The 23,768-nt window shown below is 38.7% G+C and overlaps 1 protein-coding gene across 4 annotated transcripts in view; it reads right to left on the reverse strand.

Moving 5' to 3' along the window:
• Positions 1 to 23,768, reverse strand: part of sdk (sidekick cell adhesion molecule) — a 30,525-nt gene that overhangs the window by 3,498 nt on the left and 3,259 nt on the right. Inside the window, exons 2-26 of one of the 4 annotated variants that reach the window (XM_034332514.2) lie at positions 8,979 to 9,074; positions 8,351 to 8,530; positions 7,951 to 8,164; positions 7,700 to 7,873; positions 7,380 to 7,588; positions 7,153 to 7,303; positions 6,958 to 7,085; positions 6,723 to 6,833; positions 5,826 to 5,945; positions 5,600 to 5,755; positions 5,363 to 5,489; positions 4,993 to 5,294; positions 4,738 to 4,923; positions 3,377 to 4,671; positions 3,079 to 3,307; positions 2,694 to 2,996; positions 2,443 to 2,623; positions 2,138 to 2,353; positions 1,858 to 2,054; positions 1,593 to 1,789; positions 1,293 to 1,532; positions 1,025 to 1,222; positions 810 to 951; positions 449 to 727; positions 233 to 253 (exon numbers count right to left, since the gene is read on the reverse strand). In XM_034332514.2, the coding sequence (XP_034188405.2) occupies positions 233 to 253; positions 449 to 727; positions 810 to 951; positions 1,025 to 1,222; positions 1,293 to 1,532; positions 1,593 to 1,789; positions 1,858 to 2,054; positions 2,138 to 2,353; positions 2,443 to 2,623; positions 2,694 to 2,996; positions 3,079 to 3,307; positions 3,377 to 4,671; positions 4,738 to 4,923; positions 4,993 to 5,294; positions 5,363 to 5,489; positions 5,600 to 5,755; positions 5,826 to 5,945; positions 6,723 to 6,833; positions 6,958 to 7,085; positions 7,153 to 7,303; positions 7,380 to 7,588; positions 7,700 to 7,873; positions 7,951 to 8,164; positions 8,351 to 8,530; positions 8,979 to 9,074 (5,652 nt within the window). The remainder of the gene's footprint in view (positions 1 to 232; positions 254 to 448; positions 728 to 809; positions 952 to 1,024; positions 1,223 to 1,292; positions 1,533 to 1,592; positions 1,790 to 1,857; positions 2,055 to 2,137; positions 2,354 to 2,442; positions 2,624 to 2,693; positions 2,997 to 3,078; positions 3,308 to 3,376; positions 4,672 to 4,737; positions 4,924 to 4,992; positions 5,295 to 5,362; positions 5,490 to 5,599; positions 5,756 to 5,825; positions 5,946 to 6,722; positions 6,834 to 6,957; positions 7,086 to 7,152; positions 7,304 to 7,379; positions 7,589 to 7,699; positions 7,874 to 7,950; positions 8,165 to 8,350; positions 8,531 to 8,978; positions 9,075 to 23,768) is intronic. The other 3 variants (XM_034332516.2, XM_034332515.2, XM_034332517.2) reach the window with 3 other exon arrangements.

A 23,768-nucleotide genomic window follows, 5' to 3' on the forward strand; every position in this document is an offset into this window, starting at 1 on the left:
AATTTATAGCAGCATTCAAAGTTAAGATTCATCTTATATGTTTCTAACTGAATTCATGGAAAATGTCATGCTATGACATCATCATGCAAATCAACAGTACAAATACCACTAAAAAAAGTACCACAGGTTATTACAAAGAGGAAGCCGTCATATTTTAACACTAACAAATCATATTTAACTGTTAAGACCATCTAATATATAATAACTGATGTTTACGTGCACTAACACTTACAATGCTGCCATTCTTCCATTGCTATATGATTACAAAAAAGGTAATATTAGTAAAACAGTACTGTCTTTTTTAATTTAACATTAATCTTTTATTCATATGAATGTACTCTTTCGATATTCCTTAACTCGTTTTTTTTATGATATTGTAGGTATATCTTCAAAAATATTATCTTAACATTAACTACTTGATAATAATAAAATATTTAATGTTATTTACCTTTCCGGCGTGTTTCAATATAGTATCCAAGAATAGGTCCTTTCCCAGAAGCTCCATTAGTCCATTGTAATTCAACACTAGATACTGTTTTAGTAACAGCAAGATTGCTAGGTGCCATAGGTGAGCCTTCTTGTGGACCTGTTGTGACGTTTCCAGATATAGGTGGACCAAAATCAATGGTTTGTGCTCGAACCATAAAGGTATAAGTTTCTTCTTCTTCCAAAGGTTGAATTAACAAGCTTGTTTCCGTTACTTTCTGTTTTACTTGCTTACTAAAACCTTGAATAAAATGAAATATTATTTACGACCAATACACAATATCTCAAACGTTAGAGATAATTTTTTATATCGAGAAACATACGATCGTTCTGTTCTGCTGTTTCATATGTAACAATATAACCAACTATTTGTCCATTTCGTAATTTTGGTGCTTCCCAAGAAACTCTAAGGCTAGTCATTGTAATTTCAGTGAACTGTAAATTATATGGAGGTCCAGGTATATCCTGTAAATGCAATTCAATGTAGCTCTCAAATGAATTAAAGTTGTAGATTAATTTTAATTAATATGAAATTTACTTCTTTAGTTCGAACGGTAATTGGTGGAGTTCGTGGGCCGTCACCAGCCGGATTAAATGCTAATACTTGAATCCGATATTCTGTATATTTATCCAAAAATACTAAACTATGCGTTAAGTAAGATGCTGGGACAACCTCTATTTCTTCTTCTTGTTTGTTTTCTAAGTCTTGAGGAGAATCAGTAACTAAATAGAAAATCTAAAACAGAAAATTTGAATTATTTACTGAACTTAAAATAATGGATCTACGTATAAAAGTATAATAATACTTTATATCCTAATAAATCTCCATTCTGCATATTAGCTTGAGGTGGTTTCCATCGTAACTGAACTTCTGTAGAAGAAATTGATTCTGCTTTTAAATGTTGTGGTTCTCCCGTGGGAACCGCTTCTCCCACATATACAGTTACTGGAGGGCTTGACGGACCTTCTCCTTCGGAATTGAAAGGTAATACTACTATCTCGTAGTATCTATCCTCTGTTAAATCACTTAAAACGATTTTTGTAGCCTACAATTTAAGAAGCAATTAATTAAATGTCTCATTTTTAATTATATTCATATTAATTACTTTTATTCCCAATATTTCTTCTTTCGGTGTATCTTGAAGAGCTGTTGGAAAATCAGAAACTGGTTGGTAAATGACCCGATAACCACCCGTTTCATGATCTCCACTCCAATATACTTCATCTATTGAATTCCAATGAACCTCTATACTTGAGGTTGTTATTGGAACAACTTTTAATCCAGTAACACCCTTAGAAGGCGCTATAAATTGATACAATAAATTATATTTTCATTAGATAAATTCAGTATAAAGCAGTGTCTTTATATACCTGCTGGTAAAGTTTGAACTTGAACAGATTCTGTGCTCCAAGATGAAGGACCAATGTCGTTAGTTGCTTGTATTCGAAATTGATATAACGTAAAAGGTTTCAAGTTATTTGCCGTGTAAGATGTTAAGGTTGGTTCTACTCTTTCAGGAACAGTTTGAAACGGTCCTGAATTTTCTGACTGTTGTACCGTATAATAACTATGAAAGATAACGCCAAATGATATAAATGTTACAATTAGGTTCATGTGTTAAATTTAAAAAAATTTAAGTAAATTATGTACCGTAGTGGGGCAAATCCATCACGACCAGGTGTCCAACTAAATGTTATTTGTCTACTTTGTACTTGTGATCTGCTTACTTGTGGCATCGATGGTGCTTGAGGACGTTCCCTATTATTCGTAGTAAAAACGAGAACGTATGCCGTTTTACCCCAACCTAATCTCGTTTGTGCAGTTACTGAAAACATGTAATACTTTTCTTGCTCTAATCCAGTCGCTCTGAAAAAAGTAATATATTTATATAGATTTCACTTAAATTTTTACCTATTTAAATTAACATATTGACAGTTTTCGATTATTAATTATACCTAAAAGTTCTATCTGATGCAGGAAATTCCTTAGAAAATTGATGATCCTGACTGCTATTTAAATGAAACAAAACTTTGTAAGCAAGAATCTCTCCATTGGGATCTTCTGGCGTGTCCCAAATAATGCGAGCAGTAGTGAAGCTTACATCAGGAAACGATACATTTGACGGAGGCCCTGGAGCTGTAAAATTTTTAATTTATTTAATCGTTCCTATAAAAAGACATTTAAAAATCTGATGGAAAAAGTGTACCATCTTCGAATGTTTGTACTCTAACTGGCGGTGTACTTAAAGTTCCATCACCGAGTCTTGTATAAGCTAGAACTTGTACATGATACTGAACAAATTTTCGAAGCTCTGTTAAAGTGGTTGTAAAAGTAGTATTGCTAGGAATGTTTTTGTATTGGAATGCAGATCTAGCATTTGCGCCATAGTAAACCTTAAATCCTTCTATCTGACCATTTTGATGTTCTATTGGAACGTCACCCCATCTCACTAATATCGTCGTAGAAGAAGTCGCGTTGGCTTCAACATTAACTGGTCCCATTGAGGGAACTAGATAAAAACAATCATATATTAATTATAATCAAGAATAATTTCTATTAAACACGTTACACATATGTTTCGCTAAACTTACCTGATTCACGAGTTCTTTCAATAGCTTTAGGACTTAGCGTAGACGTTCCAACATCGTTGAACGCTTGCATTACAATTTCATAAAGAGCATACTCTTCCATATTTTCTAAAATATAGGAATTCGCTGTATGGTCCTCTATAGTTATACTTTTAGACTTATTTGTTCGAACTTCGGTGTAAGTAACATTGTATCCTCTTGGATTACCATACCATTCAACCTGTTGTAAAGGCTGAAAAAAATAAATTCAAGTCAGATCTCAATATTTATATTTCATTCGGTAACAAAACTGAAAACCTACAATCCATCTGACACGTAATTCCGTAGCACTCATTGCACGTACGGTAACATTTCTAGGAGGATGTGACGGCGGTGCTTGAATCGTTTGAAACTCTTTCGTTGGTTCAGAAGGTTGAGAAGCACCGACAACGTTATTAGCTATTAACCGTAGTTTATATTGCATAAAAGGAATTAGGCCACCCACAGTGATTGTACTAGCATCAGGATCCGAGACCTCGTATATGTTATACCAAGTAGTATTCCGAGTAGTTTGTGCTTGCACCGTCCATTTCGTTATAGACGAATTACCATCGAAACCAGGCGTGAATTGAAGAACGACAGAGAATGCATCTATATTGGACAGCGCTAATTTAGTCGGTGGTTCAGGAAGAACAGGCTCGACACCGGATTGAATGACGGCTACTCTTGGTTTCCCAGGACCAACCGAAGTCCAAGCAATAACTTCAAACTTGTAATGTGTCATTGCTTGTAAGTGTTCAATTTTTGCTGATAAAACGTCTGCTGTGATGTTTTCAATTTTTAAAGAATCTGGTACATCTTTGATCATGTATTTTAATTGATAAAGAGTGAGAATGCCGTTGATTTCTTGCGGAGGACTCCATTTAACGGTAAGCGCACGATCACTTATGTCCTCGAATTGTAAATTCTCTACTTGTTCAGGTACGTCTTCCAGTGTACGAATTTGAACGGGTGAACTTTTCTCACCGTCACCCGGATCGGTGAAACATAACACGGTTATATTGTACAAGGTATATTTTTTTAAACCAGTCATAATGGCACTTTGTTCTGCAAGAGGATCAAACAGGCTAGGCGGTACGCTCATAGACTTGTATTCGTTTGCTTCTGTAAAATTATCGGCGATCCAAGCTTGCAACTTGTAACCTTGATTTATTCCATTAATTTTCTGTGGATTCGGAGGTTTCCACCAAACATTTATCGCCGTTGAATTAACGGCATTCGCCTTTACGTTAGTCGGCGGAGCTTCCGGTACTCCTTCTTTAGTCTTAATCTTCAAACCTTCAGTGAATACGCCAACACCTTTATCGTTGTACGCTGCTATTTGTACAATGTAGTCTTTCCACGTGATTAAATCGGTGATTAGATAATTTTTTTGCGCTTCGTTGGTTATATTCTGTATTGTCCAAGGGCTGTCATTGTAGCCATACAATCTGTACCTCAACACGTATCCTAAAATATGGCCATTTCGGTATTCCTCCAATGGTAGTTGCCATTGCGTTATTATTTCAGAGGATGATCGAGCGGAACCAACGAATCCTACCGGTGGTCCACTAGGGGCTGATGAATAATGAGTAAAGCGTTATTCAACATTCAAAATTAATAGACGTATGGATTTATACTTACGTTCTTGAGGAAGAACTACTACATTGCTTGGATCGGAAGGAGGTCCTTCACCAACACTATTTTCTGCACTCACTCGAAATTGATACGCAGCAGCTGCTTTTAAATTGTTCAACAACACCCATCGACTTTGTGCAGAAACATTATCGCATTCAGTGATCCAATTTAATGCAGAATCAGGGATTGGTCCTATAATTACAAACGATGCACACACGTGGATCTGTTGTATTAAAGTATAATTTAATTATATTAACTTACCAAGATCGGATACCTCTCGCCTCTGTACTATAAATTTCTTCGTCGGGCTATTTCCATCAAAACCTGGCACCCAACTAACGTTTATAGTACGAGGAGAGATTCGCTCCACTCTGTCTGCCATTACATTTATGGGTGCAAATGGTAATTCAATTACGCTGAGTCGAGCTGATCGAGTCTCGTTCCCTCCCGGAGAAACCACAGAGCACATATATTCGCCTACATCAGAAGCTCGAACAGCAACTATTTCCAATGTACCATCGCTACGCATTTTTACTCTTTGACTGGCTTGCGTATTTATTACTCTAAAGAAGGAAATGATTGTTAACATCGCAAAACGGTATTGATGTTGTGTTAATGTGATAATACGCACTGTGAATTGTGAAACCAAGCGATATCATATAAAACGCTTGGATCGTTGGAAACTTTACACTGTAACTCAGCAGTATAGCCGAGAAGAACAGAAGTATCAACAGGTGGTTGAACAATTTGTGTTCGAACTAAAATAAAGAAAATATTTGTAATTTTTATTGGATGTGTATTACACCTGTTACTTTGACTGTAAATAAAAAGGCTAAAGTTCAATACGGTATTTTAGTAGATTGTTTACCTAAAACAGTAAGATATGCTGAACCATTTACAGAGCCAGCTTCGTTAGCTCGAATACAAGTGTATTTTCCTGCATCGTTTGGTTTAACAGCAGCTATCAAAAGATCACCATTATCCAAGACCTGTACTCTTCCAGCGATTTCCACAGGAATTGTATCTACCGATTCATTAAAATCATTAATTAATTTTTCATATAATAAATCTATCTTCATTTGTGAGCGATGTACCATTATAAATCCACGTCGTATTAGGTATTGGAGCAGCTACAGCATTGCACGTTAATGTCGCATCTTTTCCATCTAATATGGTAAGATTCTGTGGACCATTTTCCATAATTGGTCCAGATGCTGCAAACAATGCGAACGTTTTATTACATTATTTATCTAAAATTAGAATTGCTCACATGCACGCAAAATAAAAAAAAGGCAGAAACAATTGGACACAAAAATAAAATGTTCCCAGTTCAGCATTTTCCAGTATGTATCTTAATAAATATATATAAAATTATTTAAAATGAATAGAAAAAAAAAAAATGTTGATAAACGTATAATGGAGAATGCTGAATTAACCCATAGATAATTTTTATTTGCAATAACAATGTTCTAATACTAAAACTTTATTATTTGTACTAAGAGGATCATGTTAAATATACTCAATAGCACAACTACAGATTTCTTCCTAATCTAACAGTACTTCTAAGTAAACACGTGCTATTCGTGACGTATTTATCTTCGTAGGATCCTGTATACGTGCAAAAATTCAAAATAATAAAAGATTTTTGATGCTAATAAACATAGGTAACTTTTTGAAATAACAAGTGAGGTGTTTTTTTTTTTTTTTTTATTGTAAAAAATATTATTCCATACTAGAATATGTTAAGTTTAATCAATAAATATCGAACATTTTTCATAATCTCTCATGGAAAAATGTGTTTTGTACACAAAGGAATCATCGTGCTTTGTGGATGTATTCACTAATAACTACCAGAAAAAGAAAACACGAGTACAGCTGGTAAAAGCAAACATTGTGATGTGATATGCATTCTTCAAGCATGTGCCTAGGATAATTTGAATAAAAAAAAAGATAGGTGGGTATTTCGTGGCCACGTGGCACTAGAATCTTACTGTCTGGATACTGAGAGAACTTAAAACGGCGATCAGATTGGCGAACTCTGACTACATTGTAGCCAGCTGCCCAGCGGGCAACTCTGTTTTTCATTCTGCTTTCTAATCCTTCTGCCCCACAAAAAATACGTCATTTGTAATGAGTACAAAGAAACATCGATCGATTAAACAGAAAAAGGAAATAAAATAAAAACTGATTAAAATATTTCTATTAAACTCATCAGGCTCTACTAACTTTTAGCTTTTAACCAAGTGTAACTGGATGCTTCGCCAGCTTCATTGGCAGCAAGACATTGAAACATTCCTGAATCATCCATAGTTAATTTTTTAATTGTTAGAGAACCATCTTCTTCCATAGCATACCTATTAATAAACGATCATTAATAATTCTGCAATTGAAACTTTACACCATTGTCTCTCAGGATTATACCTAGATCCAAGAAGATGGTCCACAGGCTCAGCATTACGGAACCAACTAATGTTAGGAGGAGGAACGCCAACAGCATCGCATGGCAGTGTTACAGTTGATCCATAATCACTTAAGGTCTCTCTTTTCAATTCTGTTATAAACGCTGGTTTCTCTAAACGATGGATAATCGATATCTAATTAATAATCGCTCCAATGCGCTAGAGTAAAATTTAAACGATTATTTTTACCATAGACGACAACTTTGGCGCTTGCATTCACCGTAGGGTAACCACCGCTTCTCAGATCCACATGGCAAGAATATACACCGGTATAAGTTATATTTGCCGATATCAACGCTAAAGTTCTGTTCCACGAGTCGTTAAAGCTATACGATATCCTGGAATTCTCGATGGGAATCCCGTCTTTCGTCCATAAAGTTCGTAACTCGTGAAGCGACCTAAAATCGTACAATTACACTTCAAACTTATTATCTAGATACTTATTTCTTTTTGTAATCAATGTGGAAATACAATTTTAGCTCTTTCCTTTGCACACAGGCATAAATTACCTAGCATTTGCTATACAATATATGTAAGTAACATCCTGATCCTTGATGATCTGAGTATCCTGAGGTTTCACTATGATGGTAGGCGCAACTTCAGCATTCGCATCCCCTGTTACTTGCAGTTTGAAGAACGGACTGTTCTCCTCCTTCCCTAATTGCGTGTTGATAGCTCTGGCTCTGTTTAACGCAACGATGCAACCAAGAAGAATACTCCTTCCAAAGAAGTTACGTTAACAAGATAATTGAATACAAACCTGTACAGGCCCTGATCGCTTTCAGATGCGTTCAGGATAAGCAACGTGTGATGAACGGAGGCGTATTTTATGCCGTATAACAAGGAACCATCGGAGGTGAACCATGTAACGTCAGGTGCAGGATGACTCTCTATCGGTGGGAGCGTTAAAACAGCCGCGCTACCAGACTTTACGCTCACTATCCTTTCTGTGAGGTCCTCGAACACTCCCATATCTAAGGATAACGTTACAGGATTATTTTCTCTTCTATCAGGCGCATCCAAGCATACCAAAATACGCTGTTCGAAATTGTTGGAGTGTTTTAAGTGACGATGGTACAGGTGAATCGGGACTAAAACTACTTTGAACAGTGCAATAGAAAGGTAAAAATTTTTAATGAGACACCATAATTAATACGTACAGGCTACTGCAAACGTAATTCTTTCGCTAAATATAGATCCTACGTCGTTCGTGGCTACGCAATGATAAACCCCTGCGTCTTCTCTGCGTGTACTCTGTATTCGGAAATAAGGCTCCGAAGTAAGCTCGTTGCTGAGTGGTACCCCATCCTTGAACCACTTGTACTTTGGCTGAGGATAACCTGGGAATAGAATTCGAATATTTCAATCTCCAGTCTGGTTAACATTTTTAAATCTTATTTATAATTTTATTCACGAATACTATAGGCACTTTTCTTGTTTGGTCAAGGCGTTCACGCGCTATACATCGACCTAATACTATTAGTACAGGGTCATACTATCATGTTACGGCAGCAGCCAGTAAATGTACGGCTTCATCTGGTCACCGTCTCATCCGGCTGTTACTCGATATTACACGTGAACGATGGCATATTAAAAGAGATGAGAAAATTTGGCAATCACCTTTGAAAAGTTACATTAGAAATCAAAGTGATATATAAATTTCCAAGTAATTTCAATTCAAGGAAATTCTGTGATTCAAGTATTTGATATGAAATTCGATAGGAGAGATTCTTTAATCAATTTAAATCGTCGCTTTCGGGTCAGATCTCTTCAGGGTTTGGTGCTCACCTCTCGCTTGACACTGCAGAAATTTCGTTCGATTTTCGCTAAGAATATTGCCGCTACTGGAAGGCTGAGTGGTGAAGCGCGGTTCCTGGAGGGTCTCTGTAAAAAGAAGAAAATTCATCGTAGGATTATAGAATCCATGGGGAAAAAAATTACTAATCGATAAATTGTAATTAAAATTTCATATGATATAATTTATTTTCATGGGAAAGCAGAAGGCTATTGGAGAACGTGCTAAAAGTGGTGTACCATGGATAAACGGTTATTCAAACGAGGAGGGGAAGAAAAGAACAATCGAGGGAAATCGCGTTAAAATTTCGTGGTGGATCGACGATGAGAAAGTCCATCGTGTTCGCCCCCATCTTAAAAATCATCAGACCATGGCAGAAAAGAGGGTGCACGTGTCGGTTTACGTTCATGTGACTCCGCTCTACGGCATCCGGCTGTTCGCATTCTTTTCTCTTCTCCTCTTCATCCTTTTGGTACACCGTAAATTACGCGCGCCTTAACCTGATGACTCAGTCGTTGTTGCATGGAATTCGAGCATAATAAACGGCTACATTATAAAATATTGCTTTATAGACAGTAGCTTAGAAAGGGTTGGAATTTCTACGAAATAAGTGCTAACTTTCCTTGGGAGAAAGTAATATTTCTCGTCTTTGGGACTTCTTTCCCCCAAAACTTGAGCCAAATACAGTAAAGGAATTAAAATAATTTAGCAATTTAGAAATTTACTGATTAGATAAATTCTCAACGAAATCACTGATCGGACTTTTTCATTTTCCCAGAGAATATCGGAGAAATTTTAATGATTCAACAAAATATTCTTCAAAGAGAAATCGTCGTCGATTCGAGAAATTCTGTCGCGAAGAGACACGCTCCAAAGCATTCCTGATGAAAGAAACCATCTTCGCGGTGAACAAGATCCCATAACGAGGGAGGGCTGTGAATCGATAAATTGTAACGACCGTTGAAACAATAATCGATGCCTGTCCCGGTAATAATTTTCTTAATCACGGTATTTCACAGGCAGTCTCGTTGAAAAGAAAAAAAAAAAAATAACCGGCTATTATTTTTCAAGCACAGTCTTAGACGAGCTACTGTGTACTCGCATAATAATTTCTTTCTTCTCGACCGTGTAATCAGTCGCATCAGCTTGTACCACGATGACGGAAACGATGATGAATTTACAAGCTTGATAAACATACATTTAACACTTCAATTTAGAAATAAAATATTTCTAGAGGAAAGCTTTGTTTCGCGTCGTTAATTTGACTCGTTTCGCTGGCCAATCGAATTTTCTCAATAAGTCAAACGACAATGCTAATATACCTTAACCCTTTCACCGCGGTTTCCTCTGTTACAGTGAAAGCAAAAGTATGCGTTCTATAAAGGGAAGGGCGTGTCGTATTTGCCTTGGACAAACTAATTCTAGATTGATTAACGATCGGTTTTATCTGGCAACGATCCAGCCAACATTTGATAACCGCACCATCAAATAAAGTACCTATTCTCTTTAAAATATCTCTCGAAAAATGACGGAACAGATGTCTCGTATGCTCGTTGATTAATTAATTAACTGTTATTTTCAACTTTGAAAGCAATTTGAAATTAATCAAAAGGAAGTGCAACAGGTTGTTGACTAAAGAAAATTCAAAAGGTAAATGAAAGAATGAAACATCTCGAGACGAGTTTGTTAAAAGAGGCAAGGCGTCAAGGGGAAATAAAACGAGTTGATTACCTCTTCTCCTACACGCCGAAATAAGAAGACACTTTAATGCGGCCAGGCTGAAATAAGAAACAGCAGCATCATATGTGCGCTTATAGCAGTCGACCACTCAACAGTGGTACTTGAAAAGCTTTAATAAGTGGAGCACGTGAAAGACTGCTCTTATGCGAGCTCTTTGACCTACAATAATTTTGTAAATAAAGATTTTTAACGAACCTAATGACATATTTATTCATTTGATGTTTATTTATTACCAGAGGTAAAATGAATTGTTAAAATATTTAAAGAAGAGTACGGGAAACCAGACAAAATATCTGTCTTCACCCTTTGTAGCGTGCTAAAGGGGTGCTATGTGCATAGTTAATGATATAGCAACGTGTTTTGTCGAGTAGAAACCAGACCGGAATCGATCAATAAAAAGAATAGAAATAATTTCCTTCCCTTTTTATATTAACAAAAATTTACTAAATAAAATTAATTTTAGAATAAAAAGCAACCAAGTCAATTGGTTGTAATTTAAATGAATTTTAATTTTAGAATTTTTCACCTAAGCTATCATGAAACAACCCTCGATCCCATTTACTCAAATTTTTCAGTTAACAAAATAGAAATTTCATACCAATGAAATTTCCCCTAAGGCAACCAAGTCAATTCGATTCGTCATCCTAATTGTTCCGTGAGCAAGACCAATGATCACGAAATGGAACAGATTTTCCCGATGGTTTATTCATGGTAGCCCGAAGGGGGGGGGAGGGTTAACGAACAACGTGAAACGTGAAAGGAAAAATCAGGTATATTCAATGGTACAATCGTCGCACGATTTATCCGGCACATGCCCGTGTTATCGTGGCTGTACAAAAACCTTGGTTGCACGTTGCTGAACCAGTGAACCCCTATTTTAAGCACCGCAGCTGTCACGCCAAAGTGGAGAGGGGTATATATGCATTTACGCGCAAGGGCGGTGACTGGGGCGTGGATAATCTGCTTTTACTAACGGTAAGTGAGAATACACCGGATCTGTTTGAGAAACGATCTCATTCCCTAAAAATATGCATTCTTTTCCTTCGCACACTTTTCATCGAAAGTGAACTCCTACGGTGTACAACCCCAAAGTGTAAGGGTATAAGAGAAAGAAACTGTGGGTCCATGGCAGTCAAAGGATTGATTGGAGCAAAGTTCCGCTATTAAACGACTGATTGGGATTTTTCTGACTTTTTAACTGAAAATCTAGATTATCAATTTTGTTAAAACTACTTTTATTTAATTTTGAAAAATTAATCGCTTCACTCCAGTATGTCAGCCACGAAGCGGATGGCGGTTTACAAGGGAACATTTTGCATAAATATTTATTAGACCTGTTTATGAAGATAACTGTAATTCGTTGCTGCCCGTTTTTCACTTTGAGGGAGATATCAACCCTTTCTATATACGTGTTTATAAATCGTAAACAACAAAAGATATAAAAAAATAGTTGAAATAAAAGCTGCGTGTAAGTTTTTTTTTTAAATCATCTTTCTTGCAAAATTGAATTCCCCCTCCCCCTCCGTTTTGAAAAACTTCACGCAGTTTTATAGACCTCAAGAAACGGTATAACTTTTATTTCAACTATTTTTTGATATCTTTTGTTGTTTACGATTTATAAACACGTATATAGAAAGGGTTGATATCTCCTTCAAAGTGAAAAACGGGCACCAACGAATTACAGTTATCTTCATAAACAAAGTTTCATCAAAATCGGAGTGTATCAGTCCCCGATGTTCCCTTGTTAGTTGGTAATTATGACAGATTAGACATGGGACAACTCATACGAGAATGCAGAATGCAGCAATCACCTGTCACCTCTTGGTTAATTTAAGGCCGGTTGAAATGATCCTCGCTAAAAGGAAACGACGAACAGGGTAGAGGTTGACCACCTGCAAACTGCAGAGAGAGTGGCGTGCAGAAGCAACGGGTGGAAGGTATAGCTGGCACTGCGTGTTGTAAGACGCAATGCGCAACATTTTGCGGATATCTTCGTCGACCATCGGACGAGATATCTCGCGTGAAACAGCTCGAATCGAAGTGAAATTCGTACGTCCACCGATCATCCTTTCCTTACCCCGCAAAAAAAAACGCGCTTTTTCACAACCCCCGTGGGTCTGAAACTTTGCGAATTTCAGTCAACTTCCTACGATTTTTCCGTTTCTTCCGTCGCGACGAGATCCTGATACTAGCAAAAATATTTTTCAAAAGAACCGAAAGCAAAGGTTCCCGCGAAGCAGAATGCGGCATTGGCGAAAAAATTGCATCGAAATTGGCAAAGCAGCGATTCCCTGTCTGTGCAGTGAAGAGCAATCGTGCGACTATTCTCTAAATCAATATCGGCCATACACGAGTGTTCAGAAGAATTTTCGAACGTTCGTAACAGCCTGGAATTGAAGCGATTAGTAAAAATCCAAAGAAATAATCATGATTCCAGAATCGAAATAAAGTTCGACTTCGGACGTAAATTCATCACATAAAATGATCACGAAACAACCCTTATGATACATCGATTTAAAGCTTAAAATCTAATGAAAATAACCGTGTAAACGTTTATGTGAAACAATGAAAAATAAATTACATAATTTAGAACGGAAACCGCGGTCGCTTTTCTTTGACGTACAACGCGGGGCTGCGCCGTTTATCGGCAAAACTGGTTTCAGAATGCAACGCAAAGCCATGGATTGGCATTGGACCTTCGGTGTAATGCACTTGAACGCGATTGCATTCGAGGCAAGGATACAAGGGAGACTCCGCTGTGTCTGCGCGCACTAGTCGTTCAGACACGTTACCGAGATATTTGGCGATCCGCCAATAAACTGGTCGAAATGAACGAGGTTCACGGTCGGGACTGGAATTCAGAAAGCGTTCGGCCAAGTCGGATGAAATCGTAACAGCGGAAATGTCCGTGCATCCTCTTTTACGAGCCGCGGTTATCGGACTACGCTGAACTAATCACCTCGGGCACGGTTGTCGAAAAGCAGCCGTTCCTGTTATATCCGTTGAAATAAAATTATTATCTCTATCGGGGAAAAATGATCGAGCGTGTACCGGTATTCGAGAAGAGGCAAGGATCTTCAGGAAATTCTCTCCTCGGCATAGACTGAGTCAGCAGCAACGGCGTTAGACAAAGGGAGGCTTAGTCAATTCTCTGATTTTTTTTAAGGGGGTTTGTCTTGAAATAACCAGCCGTAGGCTTAGCTTGGCGATGAAGTGCACTTCTAAACGAAGTGCAGCCAGCAAGGCAGCCGCGTATGGTTAGGAGAATTGGTGATGCCACGTGTTCGAGGGTCGATGCACCGTTCGTACCGATGTCCCCCAATTCCCTGGGGATACACGCGGGAAAGAGAGAAAAAATAAAAGTCGGCATTGGGTTAGGTTAAGTGCATCCTGGTCCCTATTCAACGTAAACAATGCGTGAAGAACGTGGTGATTCAAATAACCCTGCGACGACGAACAGTATTTTGACGGGAAGTCGACGTGGGTCGTGTAATTATGACGATACAACGAATGAAAATATATGAAATATTTAATAAATAGTCAAGTTTTCCTTAAAATTATCATTCTTCGCTGTATCTACAAGGGTCGTTGTTCGAGAGTAGAGGAGTAACTCGTTCACCAGTGCAAAACCTTGAATTAGCACACAAGAAAAATATCACCGACCATTCAGTGCACGTTCTCACAACTCGTGTATTCCCACGATTGAATCTTCACCCCTTTTTTGTTTAACTGCGATTTCTATACTCTAGCTTCTCGACGTGCGTTAGGAATTTTACTAACAGAGATTTCACAGTTAATGTTGAACATTTTTTTAATTAGTGTACAAAATACTGTTGAAAAATATTCTCCTGTAATATTGATATTATCTGTGATTTTGGAGAGAGCGTGCTACTTACACCTTCTATTTACATAAAATACCTGGTACACCGTCCGCTTACGGAATTATTTCCACTAAAACCAAGTTTCATTTCGCTGAATTTATTTCTCTTAATGGATTTTTATTTTCTTTACCGTTTTAATTCATAATCCTCACGGGGTTGTATACGAATTATCGAAATTCGCAGGTGCATAGGAGCAGTGGTAAAAGCTCAGATGGAGAACCGCAATACGAATCTCATTATGCACGTGCGAATGAGCCGCAGTGCTTAAAGTTCATTGAACAATCGGCTAGAGGAGTTCGGTCACTGCGGCACGATATGCAAATGGGACGTTAAATTTCCAAGCATCGCGTGCCTGGCAAGGGAAGGAAGCCCTTTCAAGGGAAATCGTACAGAAGGGAGAAAAGCACGGCACGCCATCATTTTTGCACCATCGAGTCAACCGGTGCATCCGCGCCACCATCGACCGATTGTTTAATCACCTATCAGACCTGATTCTTTTTTTTTTTTTTTTTACTAAAGAAGATTCTACCCTTTTTTTTCTTCTTTTACTCGGTTCGAGATAAGACCGATAATTGAATTGTAGCAGTGAAAGAGAAAAAAAAAAAATACATTAGCTTCTTACTCTCTACATTAAATTATATCCACCATAAAGCACAGTACTCGGTTACTCGTACTTTTGAAATAAAAGTTGAAACGTGTTCCGCATCGCGCGAGGTCGATCGATGCGATTAACTCGAGGTATCTATACAACGGTTATTGCACTTTGTTGAATTGAAATTAGTTCATCGCTCTCGCAGACTTTAATACGCTTCGTACGGGATAACTTGTGCGAGTAAAAGTGTTATAAAACTCGTATTAAATTGAAATCTAATTGAAATTACCATCTTAATTAAAAGCATGACATAAAAGTGTTGGAAAATGACACTTATGGTGTATCAATTTGAAGCTTAAGGTTTAAAGAAAATCACTGCATAATAGTTTCATTGATATTCTTAATACAAAATGGCTGGCTCTTCGTTGGGAGAAATAATGATATCAAACCGGTCATTGTCCGTTGCGATCCGCGACCAGCCATTTTGTATGAAGGATATCGATGAAACTTTTGTGCAGTTATTTTTATTATACTTCAAGCTTTAATTTGATGCATCATAAGCACAATTCTGCGATACTTTTATGTCATCAATTTATCTCAGACTTAGGAATGACCCGATAAATTCAATATTAATAAATTCTACTTGTCTACTTATCCGACTTCGCGCAAGTAGCTTTCGAAATATCGGTCACCCCGTTCGAGTGCATGGTCCTCCAATAACTTCAATCAATTTAATTCACGCCACGATGCCACCATGTGAATTCTTCCAGACGTCTGAAGGACGCGCGAAGGTTTAAGTGGCGGAAGATTACTCTTTCAATCGAACCGTCACATTTTACAACCTTGAAGGGATCCTGTCTTGCCCTGTCACGATGAGAGAAAAAATGTCTACACGAACGCGAAGGACAAGATTCCATTGAAGAAAACTGAAAATCTTGAAACGTAGAGGAAGAATCTTCTTTGAATTGTCAGCGTAATTTTGCGAAATTGTTGCTCCATAAAGTTTTCGTCATCGTTTACCTTCAACGCGGCAGAGTTCTTTATACGTTAAATTAATTTCACTTTGTATGGTTAATGGAAAAAAGTGCAGTGTGCTAGGAGGACGATTCTACAAACGAGTGAAACGAGGTCCAATTTGGCACACGGTTCGCTGCATACTTGGTGGCACGTCTTGAGCGTCCTTACAACTACCACAGGGCTCTGGATGAGTTTCCATGTGGTCGACTCGTTAAATTAAGTTCGACAGGGCCTTACTTTGAAAGGTACAAAGAAGATCCAAGGCTTTCGTAAGATACCCTAAAATGTAGTGGTTGTTCCAACTAAACTGAACGTAATTACTAGTATCCACGACTACTATTGACATAGTAAATAAGATTCTTATAAATATTTGACTTAACCATTCACGAGGGGATAAATGTTGAGTGACTGAGCTTTTGTGGTAATTTTCCAGTCACCTACATAGAAATGACACTAACAGTGTTAATAGTATTACAAATATTCGATTAGATCATATGTTTCACCTTTCGCTCCTCCGCTTTTTCACTCGTTGATTACTTTTATATAAAATAATTAATTGTTCCGTAGGTCTATAAAGAGAGATTCCAGAGCGACAAGATTGGGTTAGGTTATGTCTTTACGTAGCATACATAGCCTCCAGAGCATCGTGAATAGCAGTTTCTCAGAGCGTCCCTTTCCAATCCCTACCCAGGGATCCTTCGTGGCTTCCCTTTTTACTTTTATTTCTTTTTTTTTCCTTCCCTACCACGACCTCTCTTTCCACGTTTTACCTTCGCGAACTTGGCTCGCAGCTTCGTCTCGTCCTCCCTTTCCCTTTTCCCCGCTGACCTTCCCGTCCTCTTCTTCTAGTCCTCGTCCGTTTCTTGGACTCGCCGATAGAACCACGTATACGCTCGTATCCTACAAATTGCTCGGTCAAGAACGTCGACCGATCGTACCGGGAGAGAAGCATTGAACGTTTCAAAGCTAACTCCTTTTGTCTGGACAGGAAATACCTGTCCGACCCGACCCAGAGCTGGATAGGTGTTCATTAACCCTTTAAGGACAATTTCGATTCTGTAGGCGTTTAGTGGAGGGGGAAGGCGGTGAGTCTCCCCGGACGCTCTTAACTCGGGTGGCGACCGCCAGGTGGCAGCGGATTGGATCTGTTCTCTCGCTGGCGGTCCCCCAGCGTGAGTTCCAAAAAGCAGGGTTATAGGCGTCTAGGGCAGGGACGAGTCTGGCAGACGATCCCGAGACGAAACGCCTTTTTCTCTCCCTACAATTCGCAAAATTTTCGAACCTTCAAATCTCAACATTTTAGAATTTTGGAATTCCAGAATGTTAGAATGATAAAGGAATCAGCCTATATTCTTTAGAAGTCCAAGTCCACCCTGACCGCTCCCTTCTTTTGTAAACTGATAAGAACGTAGGAATCTTGTGTGATCCATCGCATCAATTTGTCAGGATAATTTCGATTCTGTAGGTGTTTTGTGGAGGGAGAAGGCGGTGAGTCTCCCCGGACGCTCTTAACTCGGGTCGGCGACCGCCAGGTGGCAGCGGATTGGATCTGTTCTCTCGCTGGCGGTCCCCCAGCGTGAGTTCCAAAAAGCAGGGTTATAGGCGTCTAGGGCAGGGACGAGCCTGGCAGACGATCCCGAGACGAAACGCCTTTTTCTCTCCCTACAATTCGCAAAATTTTCGAACCTTCAAATCTCAACATTTTAGAATTTTGGAATTCCAGAATGTTAGAATGATAAAGGAATCAGCCTATATTCTTTAGAAGTCCAAGTCCACCCTGACCGCTCCCTTCTTTTGTAAACTGATAAGAACGTAGGAATCTTGTGTGATCCATCGCATCAATTTGTCAGTGAACAAGGTAGTCTCGTATGCATATAAGGTTGTTTGCAAAAGGAAAGTTAAGGAACTGTATACACTTGATCGCTCAACTGGCAGCAGGTATATTGCGAAGTTGAAAGTCCGTACAGGAAATGCGGCATCGTGGTAAAAGTGGGTACGCTCGGTGTGTTGTGTGGTAATAACCAAGTAGTACAACTCTGGACTACAGTTATGTAATCAATTGTATTCGCTAGGTGAGCTGTACGAAAACTGGTACGATGTAGAATGTAGGGTAAAGGATCTATATTTCTGGACACTATACCCTAATACCATTTTCTGATACTTCTACGCCATGAAAGAGCCTACTTTTTCGAACATTTAGAACGCACAGCCCGATATCCGGCACGGTGTAACGCGTTAGCGAAACTGTTACACTTTTAATGTCCTTTCGTAGTCGTGCTCAGGTAACCGAGAATTTCCGTTACTGATAGAGACCTTGAGCGTATAGGTAAGTACGAATTGCACGAGCTGCAACTGGCACCATACTGTAATCCATTCACTGGATATTTTCACTTTTCATCCAACACAGTACCGATGGTCAACACCGGAACCAGAAGACAGAGTAACTCATCGTAGCGAGTTATTACGAGTACCATACGGTTAAATGTAAATTCGATCCTTTGTTGGATGTGAAAGAAAGAAATCTCATCGTTTCATTATACGCGAAGGTAGAAGATTATCAGCCGGCTTCGCAGTCTGTACTCCGTTCTCGATTCATGAATTTCAGGAGCTGTTTAAGACTGACTTGATAGCCTGGGCTTCGCTGAAAGAAGCTTACGGAGGCCAACTGAAAGAGATCCCTCCTCTTCGTCGTTCCTCTTTTCTCTGTCGCGTGTCTATTTCACCCTTTGAGAACTTTTCAATACGACCTACGGATCTCTGTGCGCTGCTTACGCGAACTGGTACTTCGTGAAAGCGGGAACACGTCGAAGAATAAAAGCTTCGTACATTTACAAAAAAAAAAAGTGAAAAAATAACAATAAAAGCCGTTGCTGACAACGCAACGATAGAACGGTGCACTTTCGCGCCTTGAGAGAAAAAGAATTTCCTAACTGGAATATCGTTGGAGTGTAGCTAAACGAAGCAACCTAAAGGCGTTCCTTTCGTAACGAACAACACGTGGACGATAAATTTTCCTTAGATTGCTGCATCCTATTTCCCGTGCAACGAGGCAGGGAGCAAAGGGATAGACGAATGCGATTGGCGAACTACCAAAAGGTAATTTGCCGGAAGAGGAGGGAAAATATTTCACAGCTCTAAGGGGTACTTTACTCTAGAAAATAAAATTCGCATCACATATCAAATTCACCGTATTTCACGATTTCTTCGAAGGACTAATCGTACAACGGTTGTCGGCTATCATAGCCTTGAAAGGATTCCTTTGAATCGAGTCACTGCCCGGGTGTACAGTAGCTTTAGTCATTCATTTCGTAAGCGTTTATATTGCGTTCAGCCTCGAAAATGAAAGTTTCGATTTACCAGTTTCGTGAATCAAAGGCTACTCGTGATCCATGGATTTCTTACATTTCCGGGGATATTTTGCTTCAGATTCATTTCCAAGTCAAAGAGATAGACTGGTGGAGAGTGCAAGATCAGCTAAAATCTCGGCTAACGGTCTGGCATCTCTTCGATAAAGCGATTCCTTTCTAGTGAGCTCCAGAAATGTTATACGAAGAAGAACAATATTAATACCAGCATTCCTGTAATTTTCCTCGTGAAATTCGAACCGCGGCAATATCTGTGATTTTCGAGTGAAAAATTGTTAAGTGCGAAGGCATCCACGCACACGTGTATGTGCGTGTGTCCCTTCGTCAAGAGACGAAGAATAAAACCGAAAAGAAGAAGTATAGGATGAGAAAGCCTTGCCGGGGGCGGTCAGTGGCCTCTGCACCGGCTACCATCAGACGACAAAACCGCTGCGTCCCAGCTCTTTTACTCGCCTAGAGTCTAGAGAACCCACCGACGAGAATAATAATGGGAATTATGAGGAACTATGACTGGAACACGTCGAAAGAAACCGTAATTTTTGTGTCTACGAGACGAACCACCTTCTAACCGAACTAAACAACGTAGAATCATGTACCCCTGCTGGAAAGTGAGACTTGAAGCTGTACCCCTCTTTAAATTTCCCCTTACGTTGTTAATTTTTAACGCTACTCATTGCTACAGCAATGTAGCAACAGAACGTGATAGAGTATCTTTCTACAATGTAGCCGGTTAAGTCGCCATCTGAACAAACTATGTATGACGGTGATAACAGCAACGCATAAATGTTCCTATACACCTCGTGGTGTTTACCCAGCTTTTTAGTAGCGATAGAACAGATGTTCAACGATAAATCTATTCTCCTTCAATGAATCAATATTTCATTCAATATTTTATATAATTAAAATTTACGATTGTTAAGGTTCATTTGTGAATCTAAGTAGACACTCGTAAAACGTTCTCAGAACTTGCTCATTCTTCAAAAGACAAACGTTTGTCATTCTATCCAGCAACTTTTCTCATATCCCCGTGTTCCTACGAGATGTTCCTCTTCGAACTATGTTCAGAACTGAATTTCCTTAGACAAGCTTATTATCATTCCTGCAGCTCCCTTCGAATGACAATTGTGGAAAAATCAATCATTATCTTATCGAAGATCGTTCCTAAGATATGCTGCAGATTTTATGAGTAATCTAATCGTCTGTTACTCTATTAATCTAATGTAGAGAATACTGTAAAATTTCAGGATTACTTTAAATTTAATTCCCTTTTTCCTTTTTCAGAATTTTTTGTATGCCAGTTTTCTCGAAAAAAAGAAATTTTGAATTTTTCATAAATTGAATTAGCCACCCTAAAATCCTTCAGATAACTTTTGATAAATAAATGTGCCCCTCAAAGGGTTAATGCCATATGTACAAAATTATAAATTACCACGACAATTATGTTTTCGACACACACGCGCGTCGATCGTCGACAAAGGGTTAAAATGGAGAGCAATAAACGTTGTGTTCAGCAAGTCTACAGAATGAACATGCAACTTTCATTGGCGGCTAGATATGCAGGTCGTCGACGGCAATCGGAAACACGAAACTTCGTCGCAGGTGAAAGAGAGGACAAAGATAACCGACAGCGTATCGTATCGTTGAAGGAAGAAAGATGACGATAATGAGGATGATGCGGTGAAGAACTAAAAGGAAGAAGAGAAGGGGACATCCGGTCGACGAGCAGAAGCATTCAGACACGTACTTCTCGTCTTCATGCCAAGAGTCATACTCTACACGTGAAAAAAAGGGCTTACGTATCCCTCTATGAACTGCAAGGGTTGCGAATCATTCCACTAGAACATACTAACTTTTAACCTTAACGTTTCGAATCGATACCTACAAAGAACACTCGATTCCTTTAGATACATATTTTCATGAAACTTTAACCTTTAACTTGACATACCAGAAGTGCCATTTTCCGATACTTTTATGTCATGAAATAGCGACAGACAATGCGTTAGTCCCTATACTTCCATGACGCACGTGGTGCGTCTTGAATGTATTAAGACGAAGTGTTCGAGGTAGGAAATGGTTAATACAATGAAAGACGAGACTAAAGAGTACAATTGTCGAGCAACGACGCCTAAGTAGATAGATAACAGCAATTTAACTATTACAAAACTCAACCACCCTTTCACGGTGTCGTAGAGTCAATTGGAGAATGAAAATTGATCGATTTTAACACTTAAGTTAATTGATAATATTTTTTCTTTTTGTAGCTTTCGAAATTTGTTCGTAGCCATCGTTGAAGAATGGCACGACAGGGAAAAGGGTCGTATACCTGGTAAACCGAGGAGAACGGTACAGAAAATGGTAGCGTGGAACAGAGGCCAATATAGAGAGGAGAGGATAGATACTCGAGGGCCAGGTAAAGGCCCTTGTCCTCTATTGTGCCACGGTTTAAGCTGATGCCAGTGATAGATACCTTTCGTGGCATTATGTGCACCAATACCACCGTACCTTTTACACGGTACAGGTTACCGAACCAACTTTTTCATCATAGTGACCACAACGACCTGGAAATACGAGAAATCTCCTCTTCCTGTACCATTTATTATATACTAGTGTCACATCAGACATAATAATTTTACCATTTTCAGTAAATTTTTCCCTTTCGCTTTGCGATATAATTGAAAATTTTCCATTGCGCCTTCGACCGAAAAAGGGTTAATTATCATTCCGTTGGAGGACGACACGTTTCCCTCTATCATTTTATCACGGCCGAACGAATCGTAAGCATTGCGAAAACAGGAAGTCCTCACAAAGCGTTGCCTCGTTTCCAGACTAGAATATGTAGATTATTCGATAAGCTATCCAAAAAAATGCTAATTATTAACGATCCCGCGTTCTTAATTACGAATATGAAGTTTCGGTAAATTGAAACTTAGAAACAATAAGGGAACGACAGTTTCGTCGCGGGGTCAGATTTCTCGGCTGCAGAAATACTGCATTACGAGAAATTGGCATGCATTTCGTATTAGTGTCTCGTGAAGACAAGCGTTCTCGTGTTTCCAGGTCGATGCTCGACATAATGTTGCCGAGTAAAGGGCATATGAGGGCAGTCTGGTGTAAAGGTAAATTGGCGAACGATCCGGGGGAAAAAGAAAGTTTTACATTCAACCGGGACCGAGTAATGTGTAAATGTACCGAAAAAAAAAGAAAAAATAGTAACAGCATTGTTAAAATAGAATAGCAAATAAATAATTATCACGTTTCTTCCCGCATTCCTATCGAAACAGACTCTATTATTATCTAAGAATGAGTAACGCAAAGGAACTTACGCATTCGCTATGCGTGATCAACGTACACGTTCTCAATGTACAATGTACTTACATACAAACGTTTTTATTACGGCTGTACCATCGATAATTACTATTAAAGCGTGTGCATCCGTGTGCCGCCTTAATTGCACCAGTACCGTTCAATTAAATGCACGCGACCCTGTCGGGGTGCAATGCATACGGTTCGCGCAAAACGAGTAACTGGAGAACGATTAATAATACAGCCAGCTAGACGCGAACTTTTAATTTCGTTCGGTTCCCGCATGGTTTCGTAACGAGGACAGAGGCGGTCATTGATTAAATTTTCTTTGGACAATGTGGCCCATTGATATACCATCCCGTAGATAAGGAGAGATAACAACGAATTTGGGACGGCGATCCACAAGCTTATATTGCCCTTATTCTTTTTCGATAAATTTTAACTGGTCACTAGGGAAATTTATCTGGGTCGTATGGAATTATATCCTAATCGTATAGAAATATTGGAGTATGTTTGAAAGTAAGAAAAGTAGCAAAGGAAAAAATTAAATAATTTTTCTATAAGCTTAGTTTTCTAATAAGTGCAACGATGCAGGTAAGGAATAAAAATGCATCTTGTTGCTTGCATTCTTCGATATTGGTTTGATGTATATTTATTGAATGATTCGATGCTATTTGTTGTTAAACAGTGGCATTGATTACTGGTACTCTTATTACTCTTGTACATATCTCTCGTTACTCCCTACGGTATTTACTATTTGTAATATTCGACACTCGTGTTATTAATATTAAGAGTGCTTTCAAATGCTAAAACGATTAATTATTTCGTTCATTAACGAACCTGGTTCTATAATCAAATACCTAGGAGGCTAATTTTTTCATTTGG

The sequence above is a fragment of the Osmia lignaria genome, chromosome 3 (genome assembly GCF_051020975.1).
Source record: "Osmia lignaria lignaria isolate PbOS001 chromosome 3, iyOsmLign1, whole genome shotgun sequence".
Taxonomy (NCBI): domain Eukaryota; kingdom Metazoa; phylum Arthropoda; class Insecta; order Hymenoptera; family Megachilidae; genus Osmia; species Osmia lignaria.